The 15,037-nt window shown below is 53.9% G+C and overlaps 1 protein-coding gene across 1 annotated transcript; it reads left to right on the plus strand.

The window, feature by feature from the left end:
* Positions 1–10,644: 10,644 nt before the first annotated feature.
* On the plus strand, positions 10,645–12,792 carry LOC308416011 (PWWP domain-containing DNA repair factor 4-like; the record flags this gene model as incomplete). Its single annotated transcript, XM_080911039.1, has 1 exon — positions 10,645–12,792. The coding sequence occupies one exon, from the start codon at positions 10,645–10,647 to the stop codon at positions 12,790–12,792; it is 2,148 nt and encodes a 715-aa protein (XP_080767165.1).
* Between the last annotated feature and the right edge of the window lie 2,245 nt (positions 12,793–15,037).

The following is a 15,037-nucleotide window of genomic DNA, read 5'->3' on the forward strand; positions in this document are numbered from 1 at the left end:
ACACTGGCCCCTGAGCTAGGCCAAAGTTCCCCCTCCCCCCTGGCCCTGGGCTTATCACTGGCTTGTGCAGCCTCTCTTCTTTCCAGATCTAGCCAATTCCCAGTGGCGCCTGGATGACCAGGAGTTTGGGAACCCCTGCTTCACTGGCCTCTGCACTCCCTCTGTCTTACTCACCTGGGCCGGGCCCCATCTTAGGCTACATTCCTAGACCATCACCTGTTCCCGAGTCTGCCCGAGCAGCCCCAAGCAGTGTTCGCACACCCCAGCTGCGAGGTGGAAACCAGAACCCCTCTTTAGGGGAGAACCCTTCTTTACGGGAGACGTCAAAATGTACTTTATGGCCTGGTAACCTCGACACTATCTGCAGGACTGAAACCACACCAGATCCCAGGCCCCCAAGAAGCAGAATACATCCTCCTGGCAGATGTCACCTATACTTTGCAAAAGGCTTTCCATGCACTTAGGCCCGAGTTGTCGTTCTCCACAGGGAACCGGGGAACTCTTCTTTCCCCAAATTGCACTGTACTTAAATATGTCTAAAACAAACTGCCCGGGGTCAGACTCTAGTAGCTTGAACCTGCACTGGCTAACCAAGGAGAACTGAGGGTAGTACAAGCTACTGAGACATCACTTGTGGAAGTGTACTACTGTGTGTCCCTGATGTCTAGACTCAGCTAGGGAAATACACCTCCTACAATCCCCCCAAATCCCTCTTCCCCTCGAGGGTAATCACGGCTACTGAGAAGTCACTTGAAGACATGTACAACTGTGGGTCCAGGTATCTTGTCACTCAGCTCAATAATTAATTAAATAAAAATAAATAAACAAATAGAAATAAGCCTCCCAGCACCCCACCCCCAAACCCCTCATGCCCTAAAGTGTGGTCACAGCTTGTGAGATGTCACGTTCAGAAGTACATTCCTGCCACGGGATGCACAGGCACTAAGCAAGGGGGAAAGCCCCCAAAGGCGCGCCCAAAATGCACTCTTCCTCTCGAGGGTAGTCAAAGTTAAGGAGACATCCTTTCTGGAAGTGTTCCATTACAGGTCTCAGGACACCTTGTCACTCAGCTAGGGAAACCCTCCTCACAGCAGTCTCCCTCAGTGATTATAGTCACTTGCAGAAGTATACTACTGACGATTCCGGATATCTCACCACCCTAGGGAAATACAACCCCTAAGGTCCCCCAAAGCCCCTCTTACCCTCAAGGGTGGGCACGGCTATTGGACGTCACTTCCAGGAGGGGTTTACCTTGGGGCTCGAGATACCTCCTCTCCCAGCTAATGAACTATGCCTCCTCTAATACTCCAAAACCCTGCTTACACTCCAGAGGGGGCACAGCTACGGGACATCACTTCCTCAAGGCTCTCACCATGGGTCTCAGGAAACCTTGTAGCTCAGCTAGGGAAACACACCCCCTACGATCCCCCCAAAACCCTCTTATCCTCGAGGGTGGGCACGGCTACTGGACGTCACCTCCAGGAGGGTTTAGCGTGGGACTCGGGGCATCTTGTTGCTCAGCTGGGGAACTACACCTCCTGCAATCCCCGCAAACCCCTCTTAGCCTCCAGGGTGGTCACACTTCTTTGCCATCAGGTAAGGAAGGGTTTTACATTGGGTCTTATGATACCTTTTCGCTCTGCTAAGGAAACACAGCCCTTACAATCCCCAAGCCCTCTTACCCTGGAGACAAGGCTGAAATGTTGGACGTCAATCCCGGGAGGTTTTTAACCTTCGCTCTCTGGACACCTTGTCGCTCAGATGTGGAGTTACCCCTCCTACAGTTCCCCACGCCCCCACCCCTCCTACCCTCGAGAGTGGGCGCTGCTTGTGGACGTCACTTCCGATGGGTTTTTACCTTGGGTCTCGCGATACCTGGTCCCTCAGCTAGGGAAATAGGTAGCCCTCTGGCAACCCCACGAACCCCACTCACCTCGAGGGGGGCACGTCATTGGCTATCACTTCCGGAAGGGTTTTACCTTGGGTCTCGCGATACCTTGTTCCTCAGCTAGGCTCACACACCTGCCACAGTCCCCCAACACCCCCCTTACCCTCGAGAGTGTCCTGGGCCAGGGAGACGACACCTCCGAAAGGGTTTTACCTCATGCCTCAGCATGCCTTGTCGCTCACCTACGGAATTACACCTCCTACTGTCGCACCAACCCGCTCTTACCCTTCAGGGTGGTCACGGCTAGTGCGAAGTCACTTCCGGAAGTGCTGAGCCACAGTGGGAAACGTGTGCACATGCGTGACACGGGCCAACCTGGTTCCGGGCAGAGGCCCACCTGACAATCACACATGTGTGACATGGGGCTTGGGGTTGCTCGCTTGTCAACCACAACAACGGCAACAGAAATCGTTGTGTTAAGGTTTTCAGGGGACCTGAAGAACCCACACCACTTTCAAGGGGCCCTGCTGTAGACACACAGACACAGAGAACTTCTGCAGTACCCACGGACCCCAGAAAGATGCACGCAGAACGCCCCAAGTCTTTCCCCAAGCACGCCTGCTGCCCCGTTCACTCGGCTCAGTCCCTCAGACCCTCACAGGACCTTGTTACACAGTCCTCCTGGGGCCCACCTAGGTCGCCCGGTATGGAATTCGGGCACCAGACGTCACCTCACTGAGACGATCCTAATATCTGGTCGCTCACCTGCAAGAACACACCTCACCACGGCTGCCCGAAGCCCTGCTTCCCCCGGAGGGTGGTCAAAGCAGGTTGGCCCCCACTTTCAGAGAGTATTCCACCTCTGTGGAGAAGCGTGGGTGCATGCGTCGCTCCTGTCCAGTCCTTGTCCTTGGATAGGCTTGTTGGGGGTTCAGGAATCGCCACACAAACCTCGTGAACGCTGATCTCAGCTAAGTAAGAGTAGTTTATGGAGTGCACACCTCAGTGCTGGTCAGACCAGGGACATAACTCAGAACTGTCCGAAAGATGACAGCGGGTATATTTTTCTGTCAGCTTATAAAGGAAAAGAAAACAACAAAACCCACAATGAGTTCATGTGCAGGAAGTGCTGCCTGCTGGTCAGCTCTGACTCAAAAAATGCTAACAAATGACAGTTCATAATGACCTTTGATTTGATGGGTCCTATGGAGTAAAGCTGTGTGGAACTTCTTGCGATTGGCAGACTTCATACAGAACATTCAGAATATACAGAACATATCAGGCTATGAGGCCAGCATGTCCTTGCCCTGAGGCAAGTGGCTTCTCTGTGTCAATGCCTGGCAGGCATGTTAAAGCAACGATATGAAATAGCTGGTAAGCAAAAAACAAACTGGCTGTTCTGCGTGTGGGGGGATCAGACCATAACAGGCCCACCAGCAACCGTGCACGAGGGAACAGGAAACGGTGCCCTTGCGGCCTGGAAGGACCCAACGATTTGAGTAGGGCCAAGTGTCGAAGTGTGGACCTGGGTGAATGTCTCCCGTGCCCAAGGACTTCAGACAGGGCCATGTGGCAGATCCCTAGTCCTAGGACAGGCACATGTGCTGTCCTGCCCACCCTCCTCAGTCCCTGCTTCTTTGTATCAAAGCTTTCCCACACCACCCTTCCCGCCTCCTCCACTCCACTGTGGAGTTCAGATTCCAGACCTTCACCTCAGGACTCTCCTGGGCCTCAGTGCCGAATCACTCACCTCCAGGGACACACATAGCTCGCCACAATCCCTGAGACCCTATTTCTCCTCCTGGGTGGTCGGTCTCAGGTCTTCCTCCTTTCCTCGTGCCCCGTGGAAAACCTTGTCTCCCCTGTGTGAGCCGGGCCAATGATGCTCCATCTTGCGCCCCACTGCCATAGCCAGCACAGCCCGTAATCACGCACGATGGATGTGGACCTTCCAGTTGTGCATGCACAAAACTGGGTCTCACCTGGGAAGGGCCTAAATGACCGGAAAACTCTGCTGCCAGTTTTCTGTCACCTTTAAAGCCCGACTTCATGGAACTTGTGTTCTGAGTCCCCATGTTCCGTGCACACACCGATGCCGTGGTGTTGAAGCACGCTCAACAGTGGTCCACCGCCCTTGCTGGAGGTCCAGGACAGGCAGACCACAATGTGTTCATGCAAGACAGCAGGAAGCATGGACCTTTGCAGAATCACTGAGGTGCACAGAGGGTATCGAAAGGGCCAGGCAGAAGGTCCCTTGTCGATGCAGGGCAGAGGTGCTGTCCACCCCCCCAACACCCCCCCACACACACATTTTTACAGTTCCTGGCACCTTGACAAAACTTTCCAAGGATGGCCCTCTGGGCTTTGTGAACTCCAGGGTGGACCCGAGGCCCGTGGCATCACCTCATTGGTGGCCCTAATAGCAGTTGCTCAGCTATACAGACATCCTTCACTACAATTAGCTGAGGCCCTCCTTTTCCAGGGCTAGTCCTCACGTGCAGAAAGTAAGGATGTTAGACTCTCCAGAAAGGCAGAAGAGTACTTCCAGCCTTTCTCAGGTGACATCCCAGTTTGTGCATGCACAACCCAAAGCTACAAGTCGAGCAGGAGACCGGGTGAAGTGACACCCACCAAACAGGCGCACAACTGGAACTTGAGCTTTGAAGATGATGTGCATGCTGGACAGCTGTCTTTGGTTGTGCCTGTACACTGGGCCGCAGGAAGCCCCTCTGGTCTAAGTATCGCTCGTGGCTGCTTCTCCGGGGATCCGGGTGGCCAGTGGAGTCTGCAATAGTACAAAGGGGGCAGAAACAGGAGGCCCCTAATCCCATGGTCACTGTACAGACTCCTGACCAACCTCTTTAGGACTGCCGTCCTCACGGTCCCCTTTCTGATCTCCTCCAAGAGCTTGGTCTGATCCAAGGAACAAGTGCAACTCCTGGCTATCACAGTATTGTTCAGCTCCGGCTCGGACACTTCATGGTCCTACTGCCTTCCCCCAAGGGCTGTGGATCTAAGTTGGCCGTGCTTCACCACCACCCCATCTGTGCATGCACAAAGCTCAGGACGCGTGTTCCATGAAGTCAGACCTTGGAGGATGCGAGAAACATACAAGGACAGCAGTTAAACCCAGCAAGCCTCCGCCTGACTATCTGGGAAGGAAATTAAGAATTACTGTGAAGGCCCTGTTGCTGTGGGAATTTTCATTGCCGTGTCCACTGTGGGGAGGACCTTTGTGATCATCAAGATGGCAAATGTTGCCTCAGCCCATCTCAGGGTCACTCCACCCCTAGGTAGATGCCACTTCCCCGAATAGGGGCATTCAAGCCAGTACAGGCCGGCTCGGCAAAGCTCAAGACAGCCCAAATCACAGTAGCAAAGTCCTGAATCATCCCACATGATGAAGAGATGGGCCAAGCATGCCACATCCACAGAACAGAATAGTATCCAAGCCCTCAAAGGAAATGCGCATTCACTTTACGGACACTGAAAGCATTTTCACTGAAATCGTTCCGACCAAAGTCGGAGTTCTGTAAGGATCCATATATGAGTTATGAGCAGAGTAAGAAAAAAAAAAAAAAAAAAAACCCTGAAGAGGTGTCGGTCCCAACTGGTGTCATCTATTCTGGTGACAAAATATCTCACTGGATAAAGGCATAAAGGATAAAGGCCTAGTGTGGCAGGCATGGCTTGGGACTGCTTAGTGGAACACAGTTTCCTCTGTGCCTGAGGAAGAATATGGGTGTGTGCATGTGGGTGGTGGCAGCGGAATGAGATATCTTGTGTAGCTTGGAGCATTTGGATTCTTGCTTCCTAGTAGAAGATGCTTGTTTGGGTTGGCTTGGGAGGTGTGGCACTGCTGGAGGAAAAGTGTCACTTGGTGGGAGGGGCGCTTGGCTTGGGAGGTGTGGCACTGCTGGAGGAAAAGTGTCACTTGGTGGGAGGGGCGCTTGGCTTGGGAGGTGTGGCAATGCTGGAGGAAAAGTGTCACTTGGTGGGAGGGGCGCTTGGCTTGGGAGGTGTGGCAATGCTGGAGGAAAAGTGTCACTTGGTGGGAGGGGCGCTTGGCTTGGGAGGTGTGGCAATGCTGGAGGAAAAGTGTCACTTGGTGGGAGGGGCGCTTGGCTTGGGAGGTGTGGCAATGCTGGAGGAAAAGTGTCACTTGGTGGGAGGGGCGCTTGGCTTGGGAGGTGTGGCAATGCTGGAGGAAAAGTGTCACTTGGTGGGGGGAGCGCTTGGCCTGGGAGGTGTGGACGAAAAGTGTCACTGGAAGGGGGGATTTGAGGTTTTCAAAGCCTCCTGCCATTTGAAGTTGGCTCCCCTTCCTCCTTGAGATGCAGGGTAAATTTTTTTTTCTTTGATGCTGCTGCCACCTGAACTCCTGTGCTGCTTTCTATCCTGTGCAGGTCCACGGTCCTCCCTGCTTTCTGCCAAATGACCCGGAATGCTTATTTGCATCAGGAGGAACAAACAAAGTGCCTGCCTTCTGAATTCTGGCAGTGAAAAGGGTGGTCCTCTGAGGCGTGGGCCCTGGTCTTATTATTTTAGAAGGCAGGAGGCGACCTGTGATCTCTTGTCTTGCCTTGTTCCAGCCCCTCTGTGTTCAAATCCAAGGCCCGGCTGGGACCCTTGGAACGCCAGTATCATCTTTTGTACTGTGTGCACCCTTACCTACTTTCATGTGTGCAGCTGCAGGGGATGGTGGGAGAACCAGGTGACAGGGATGTAAGTGAACAGTCAGCCTCCTGGGTGGGTGGATTAGTACTTCCTGATTTCCTCAGAGAACTGGCTACTAGGAGGGAATGTTTTCCTATGACACTGTGGTTGCCATGACAACGGGGACAAGCCATTCTTTCCTGGTTACAGATAGGTTTGCGAAGGACACTCACAGACTGGAGGGGTGGAGTGACTAGACAGACTCGCAAAGCGCGTAGGTAGGTGCCTGCAGCCAACCTGAGCGTGTGTGAGAGCTGAGTCTGCGAGTCTGTGCCTTGGGAGCGTGTGTGCTCTTCCCTGGGACTCGGAAGGAAGGTTCCTCACTACTACAGTTTGAAGAGAAGCCCCAAGGACTGGCTGCTCACTCAGCCCTGTCTCTTTGTCCTCAGGTGACACTTCTTTGCTGCTAGCTTTATCTTTTCAGGCCCCGAGAGCATAGTTCGCCATGTAAACGGACACCTCCCTCTCTGTTTGGCAACGATTGTCACATGTGCTCTCCTTGACAGGATGGCCCCGTTTGTGTGACAGCACCTTACCCTGGATAGTTGCGGCTCCCATTGTCTGAGAGAGAAGCGGGGAGGCATTTAAGAGGAGGTAAATGCGGAAGGGGGTAGGGTGCGGGTGGGGGGGAAACCTTGGAGAATGGTAGAAGCCTAGTGGTGAAGATACTCTCTCGGCCTGGAGACCTGACGCAGAAAGTAAAATCCGCCTCCCAAAGACAGCTGCCTCTAAACTGGCCACTCGTGGCAGTTAGACAGACCAGAGGGGAGATAAAAATCAGTGTGGCAGGAACACCCAAGGAAGGGACAGAGTTTGTTCCCTCGGCAGGTATTAGTTTGGGTCTGTGTCTGAGTCTTTACCGTGCTCACCTCACGGTCGGGTGAAGCATCACCCGGGCTTTCCACAGCGTGCGCGGCTGGGGCTGCTCTCTGGCCCACGGGAACATCTGGACCACTCTGTGTACCTCTGCCCCTGCGTGTGAGCCAACTGTGTTGTGCTCTTCTGGTACCCTCTCGTCAGACCGTCCCCTGCCTTCCTGTCTGACTTACCTCAGGGACGGAAGCCATTGTTCTCATCTGGAGCACGTGTGAGAGGACACCTCACAGAGGGGATTGTGTGCAACTTCTCTCGGTTAGAAGGCCTTTGATCCCGGGGCCAAAGTGTGTGTGTGGAGACAGAGATTTCAGAATTCCACCTCCCAAACTTCTCTGTGTGTCCCTGGGGAAGATAGCCTGCACTTTTCACCTTTTCAGCAGAAAGGCAACTATCTCAGAAACTTTGGAGAGCCTTTTGAAGGTAGTGCCCCGGAGGCGACACCTGGAAACAGTGGAGGCAGGTGGCAATAGTGCTAAATTCTAACCAGGATGTAGGAAAGTAAGGACTTTTAAGAGCCCATGAGCGAGCAATAGGCATACACAGGTGGAGTGCGCAGTGGGGAGAGTGTGGCCTGATATGAGCGCAGACACGTTTCTCTATGACTGAGCTACAGATGCTGCATCGGTGCCCTGGTTTGTGGGCTCGAACACACACTCGCTATTCCCAGGTATGTTTTCTAAGTGAAGCAGTAGGTGGGGCTGAGAATGTCCTGCCTGAGGGAAGCAGAAGCAGGCGCAGACCTGTGCAGGGTAGAAAGCCTGCACTCTCTAGTTGTAACTCGGCCATCCTTGGTTTCTGAGGGCACCCTGTGAGGGATGGGCTCTCTCGGGCCCAAGGCATGGTGCCTGGATGGTGGAGAGGCAGGGTTTCATTTAGCCTTGCTGGAAAGCATGTGCAAGGAAGGTCCAGCAGATGGCAGCTCAAAAGTAACTGAGGCACTCATGTCTTCCCCAGTGTCCTCAGGAGATATCTGCTTGACAAGGCCCAGGACCTCAAGGGGGCTGGGTCAGAGGAAAGCAACCCTGAGAAATGACACAGCCTCCTAGGAGAAGGGTCACCGCCCGTGATCCCGAAGTTGAGCTCCATACCGCCACAGTACACATTTACTATTGCGTCATCCAGAAGGTGTGCCCTGAGACATTCCTAGACTGATTTATGTAGAAAGCCACTTTAGGCATCGTGAACTCAGATTAGAAGTCAGTGACACGTGGGTGGGGGTACAACAGAAGAGACACTGCACATTTGTGGGGTGAACTGGGTCCTAGAGTGCACCGCCAGGTGTCCAGGGATATAGAGGGTGGGAAGGGAAGGACTTGGTGGGGGGGTGATCCCGAGAATACCATTTGTCTTCCCTGACCCCATTTTTCTGTATGGTTGGAAATTCCTACAGATAAGGTCTGACGTTCCAAGATAGGCCCCGTTGGCCTATGCTCACAGAAGGAACATGAGAACAACTATGCTCACAGGAGTTCACGAGAAGAGCAGCATCCTTAGGAAGCTGTTTCAGGAACCCAGAGTCCACAGTGCTCCGCCTCACTGTGCCTTCTGGTGCCCACTTGCATCCTGGCATAGACAGTGAGCAGGGGTGGCATGCGAGCCCATCCCGGTCCTTCCTCTGTGCGGTAGTCCGTATCTATCAGCAAACACAGTGGGCCTCTTTGGAGGATCAGACAGATGAGGGATTTGTGTCCTGTCCCACAGGCATGCATGGCGTGCACACTGCTGACAGGAAACAGACTGGCTCAAGGCAGAAGCCATCATCAGTAACACAGTAGCCAACCCCCCACACACCCCCTACAGACCACACACAGACCCCACATAGACCTCACACACACACACACACACACACACACACACACACACACACACACAGGAACGTGGGCCAGGGAGAAGAACGTGATGAGATTGCACTAAGGTAGCCAGGGAGAAGGGATTGTGTGGAGAGCCAGAGTATGGGGGAGCATGGCCAGAAGAGCTATGCTCCACATGAGAGTGGACACCACTGGCCTTAGGAGTGGGCAAGGCACCATCCAGGCCATCAAGTCGCTGCTTTCCTTTCCCTTGTGTTTAAGACTTTGTGGATTAAGATTAGGCCACAGCGCTTGTGTGCAAGATTGTTCTGCGGTCTGGCATCTCTTGTTAGAACAGTGCCCTTCACAGGCAGATAGGGATGCGCAGGCTCTCCTGCAGGCTTGAGGTTGCAGCATGGGGGTGTACAATTCCAACAGAGGCACTTGCTTACCCTGTTGCTCTCCCTGTTGCTGAGTCTGCCAATTAGCAAGCATTTCTCCACAATGAAGCGCTTTCTCTTTGGGGATCTCCCCAAGTGTGCCCTGTGAACACTTGGTGCCACAGTGAGGCCCAGGACGGAGTTGGGAACAAGAGATCTAAACAAAAACTCTGGAGGCACAGGGGTGGGGTGGGCTTGGGTGGGGTGGGGGAGGGAGGACTGGGACAGAAGGAGGCCAGCAGCTGTGACAGCAGACACCCTTACTTGCAAATCACCATGAACATTTTCCCCAGCCCCAGTTGCTCTTCAACCTGGTAACACACTGGCCTGGAAGGCAAGGGCAAGAGGTGTCCACAGGCCTCCTGGGGTTGACAGTGTAGGACTACCTCCCTAGGAAAGGAAACATGGGGCTGCCCACCCCCCACCCGCAGGGAATCCCAGGAAGCCCCTGGGCACTGACTGGGTGGGCAAGAAGACAGACACAAGCCTTGTGAAGACACTCGCCCTTCTGGGAGGATGTTCACCACCCCAGCCTCAGGTCGAGGAACAAAATTGTTGTGACTGTCTCCCGCATCTGCTCTGGAACCTTCCGTGCCTTCTCCCACATCCTCCCTTCTGGAGAACAGACTTTGTGAGCTCCCTTGATTTCTCTAGCCTTGCCTCACTGAGGGGCTGCTTCCTTGTCCACTAAAGGCGATCTCCTTCCTAATGCAGCTCTGCTTCCCTTCTCCCTCCCTACAGGATATGCCCACACCACCCTGAGCGACCTCAGTCAGTTCAAAGTTCTCTGCCAGATTCTGGAGGGAGGACGACACCACAGACCACAGGCAGGAGAGCAGAGGCAGAGAGGACCAGCGGGCAGTCACGGTGCCCAGAACACCGGAAGGAAGGAGTCACCCTGTCCTGATCAGCACAGCCCCGGAGCCCACTTGCCATGGACTCTGCAGAGTACGTGCTCTGTGGCTGGAAGGGCCAGCTGTGGCCCGCAAGGGTGTTGTCCAGACCCAGGACCTCAGCCCATAGTAAGAGGAGAGGGGCGCCTTTCCTGGAGGTCCAAATCCTGCCTGTGGGTGAGAAGACGAGAGTGAGGAACACCGAGGTGAGGCCCCTAACCAAGTCTGAAATCATAAGCATTGCCTCCCTGGCAGGAAAGGAGTCACAGGGCAGTGGCTCGCCAGGGCAGACCAGGGCATACAGGAGAGCCCTCAAGGTGGCACTGGATGTTCTGGGCGAGGGAACCTGCATGTTTCAAGGAGGAAGGGCAGGCGGCCGAAGAACCACCACAGTGGCTCCAAAGGTTCCAAAGGAGCAGGCCAGCTCCAGCAGCTCCAGCAGCTCCGGCCGAGGCCAGCGAGGCCAGCGAGGCCAGCGAGGCCAGCGAGGCCAGCGAGGCCAGCGAGGCCAGTGCCTGTGCCTGCAAGGGAGCAACCAGAAAGGCCAAGGGCTCTCCCAGAGGATTCCTGGGAGGCGGGGCCGCCGCCCAGGTCCTGTGTTGATGGGCTCACAGAATGTGTCTGCTGGGCAAGGAGGGGAAGCACAGGCCCACACTGCTGTAGGACCCCCTTGCTTTGAAATGCAAGGGAATGAGTTAAGAGGCACCAGTGAGTGGTCAAGTTACTCAGAGACACCTTTGGGAAATGCTGGTGTCCACTCAGGGAAGAGAAAGCGAGGCACATCCAAGCTCAGGTCTTTGAGTGCCCCAGCCTCCTCGGAGGTCACATGGGCTAAAAACGAGCAGCAGGCTGCCTCTAGGCCACAGAGGCACATCTCTATCTCATCCAAAGCTCTCAGACAAGGAGTTCGGTGTGCCTGCCTGGAGATCCGGGCAACTGGAGCACAGAGGAAGTCTGCCCTCCTAAAGAACAAGGACCATCCTGGCCGGGGGACCCCGAAGCCAGACTCAAAGCAGGCGTCGGTAGCCTGCATGCCTCCAATCCCGACGCTGCGAAGGTCACTCCGCATAGCTAGCCGCAAAAGGAAGATCCATGTGCCGTGTGCACAGTGCGGGCTCCCAGAACTGAAACCCCAAGTGCAGTCAAGGGTGACTAAGACCAGGTCCAAGAGGAGAGAGGCCGGAGTTCAAAAAGATGCCCAAGCCACCAACGAGGCTTCTGCCCAGGGGCCCAGTACCATTGAGCAAGGAACGCTGGTCTGGTTCAAATTTCAAGACCTGCCTTTCTGGCCAGCGGTGGTCAAGAGTGTCAGCCAAAGCGACAAGATTGCGAGGGTGCTGATGATCGAGGGCAGCATGCAGTTTGAGCGCAGGGGCATCCGTGTCCCTCTCCGCAAGCTGAAGCACCTGGACTGCAGGGAGAAATTATCACTGTTGAGGAGAGCCAGCCGACTGTACGCCCATGGCATCAGCTGGTGCTTCTCAGTGATCGACCACTACCGAGAGAGCCTCGCCTCTGGCTCCTTCCTGGGCTCCTTTATGGACTACTACACCACCCAAGCCAGTTACCCGCTAAGGAAAGCCATCCAGGAGGGCGACCTGCACATCGATTTCCCCAGGGTGAGCTATGCCGACTTGGAAGATTGGGAGGAGGAGACCGTCCCCGGGGGGAAGGGGCCCTGCAAGAAACTCCTGCCTGACCGCATGAGGGCCGCTTGGGACAGAGCCAACCAGAAGCTCGTGGACTTCATCGTGAAGAGAAAGGGGGCCGACCAGCACCTGCTGGACATCGTCAAGGGCAGGAAACCGTCCAGGTGGCTGGACGGTCTTTGGAAATCAAAGAGGGAAGTCTTATGCATTGAGACCTACCTGGAGGACGAGGACCAGCTGCATCTCGTGGCCAGACATTTGCAAGAGGTAGCCAAGGAAGCCGACGAGGCCCTGCTCGCGCTGGCAAGAGGAGACAAAGTGCGGCTTACCATGGAAGTTCTCCTTCCAGAAGCAATCATCTGTTCCATTGCTGCCCTGGACGAGCTCAGCTACAAGGAGGCAGAAGAGAAGTACCTGCGTGGCCCACCCGTGCACTACCGTGAGAAGGAGCTATTTGACAAGACCCTCTTAAAGGAGGCCAGAAAGAGGTCGGCAGCCAGGATGCAGGCTGCCAGGGACCCTCGTTGGCCCATGCCTTAGAAGGGAGCGTCCTCCTTTCAGCCATCATCCCTGCGCCTCCCAAGACAGGAGACAGGAAGCACCTCCAAACCGGAAGATCTGGGAGACCGTGGGGTGGGCTGTGGCCGCTGTCAAAGCTCCTCACTGTTTCTTTCCCCCCTCCAAATAAATCTCCACGTTGGTACTTGACAGTGTTTATGTCTAGGTCGGCTCCACCAATCCTGTAAGCTTCAGGCCCGGTCTACCCTTTTGGCTCTCTTTCTCCTGTGCCCCAAAAGTACCCAAGTCCCGTGGGGCACCTCTCTGGAAAGACACCAGCCCTGTGTGGAATACTGGCTAGCTAAAGCCCACAGGCTGGCTCCTCTCTGGACGGACCCCATGCACCTAGACAGCACACCAGGTTTCTGATGACTCCAGGTCTCTGACAACCGCCCTCCCCCCACCCCATACTACCCGTCCTCTTGTCTCTAGGGTGTTGCTCTGCACGGGGCTGGGTTCCACTGTTTTCTCCATTACTTTGTCCTTCACTCACCCATACTGAGGTAGAGGAACAGATTTGAGGCTGTGCTTTGAAACCACAGGAGGGGTTGCAAATGTTATGACCCTGGAACAACAATGCAAAGGACAAAAGGTAAGGAGAATTCGAGAACACAGTTCATTGTGTCTTACTGTCTCTCTCTCTCTCTCTCTCTCTCTCTCTCTCTCTCTCTCTCTCTGCCTGTGTGTGTGCTTCTCCCTGTCTCTCTCTGTGTTCTCTCTCCCTCTCTGTATTTATTGTACACGTGTGTGGGGGCACAAGTGTGTGGGAATCATGGGTCAAGATCTAGTTTCTTCTTCAATTATTCTATCTTTTTGAGACAGGATCTCTGGCTGAACCTGTTGCTCAGGGGTTGTTCTACAATGGCTTGCCACGCAGCTCTTTTGATCCTCCTGTCTCTGTTACTCCAGTGATGTCATTAAACATGCCTGTCCGTATACCTCCCCCGCCCCTTTTGTATGGGTACTGCTTAATGAACTCAGGTTTTCACCCCACACTGGAAGCACTTTTACATTCTCAGCCATCCTCCACATGCCCGACACTTCATGTGCCCAATGAGAAGAAAGATTTGCTGACCTTGTGGGCTGACTGTGTGCAGCTGTGCAGCAGACAGTGGTATCTCAGCTTTTGTAGTATTGCAGAGATAAGAGAATTCTGTTTTTTTCAGGAAAGGGAGAGGGCCTGTTGCTCCCTTTAGTCCCTGTCACCTGGGTTGTACTGATGAGAAGGACCCATGACATACCTCTCAGAAGGTCCTGTTTCCTTCTCTTTTGATCTGTATCCTTGAGTTTCCTAGGCGTCATGGGACTCCATTCTTGTCCCAGTGGTCTGAAATCCCCTCCACAATAAACTTATTTTCAGTGTTCTTCTGTTTATTTTTGATCCAGATGACCTCTGTATTTGTGACAACTCTTGTTGTCATTATTCACTATCTGTGTACTGCTCTTTAACCGTGGTTTATCGTTTTTCCACAAAACTGTGCATTCCTGCATTTGCTATAAACAGTGGTGAGCCGTTTAGTTTGGTTGTCAGAGTGACAGCCAAACTACCAGACCCATATGCAGAGAAGAATTTTAGTACAGGATACAAATATAGCCCTGAACGCTCACGACCTGAATTCCCAGGACTGTAGCCTGTGCCTCATGACTTCATGAACCTATCCCCAGTCAGTGGTGTGTGTGTGTGTGTGAGTGCCTGCCTGCTGCCTGCCTGCCTGCCTGCCTGCCTGCCTGCCTGCCTGCCTGCCTGCCTGCCGGCCTCTCTGTCCATCTGTCTGTCTATGGAAGTCACCTTTCACCCTAGCTGAGACAAAATATATTCCTTTTTGTCCCTGCTGACCCTCCTTGTTTCTAAGGTTTCTTTCCCCTCTTGCCTGGGGAAAAAAATGGAGATTCTTCTAAGCTACATCTGGCTTTCTGCGAATTCTGAGGATTTGAATTCATGTCCTCACAGTTTCCTGGCATGCATTTTGCTTGCTGAGCTATATCCCCAAGCCCAATTCCCAGTCCTTGGATCCTAAAGACCCTCTGTGCAGAAGCATCTCTAAAACAAGACAAGGGGTTCATGGGGAGGCCACTCCTGGATGTGAAGGTAGGGAAACCTAAGGAGAATATGCAAAAGTAATCAACTCTCTGGCTGGGGTTGACCAGTAGGGAATCAGTTCCTTTCTTATGCTTGAAAAAGGAAAGACCAATCAATAGTAGGGGTACTGAGCCTGGCTTTCAAGAG

The sequence above is a fragment of the Micromys minutus genome (assembly GCF_963924665.1).
Source record: "Micromys minutus genome assembly, chromosome: X".
Lineage (NCBI taxonomy): Eukaryota > Metazoa > Chordata > Mammalia > Rodentia > Muridae > Micromys > Micromys minutus.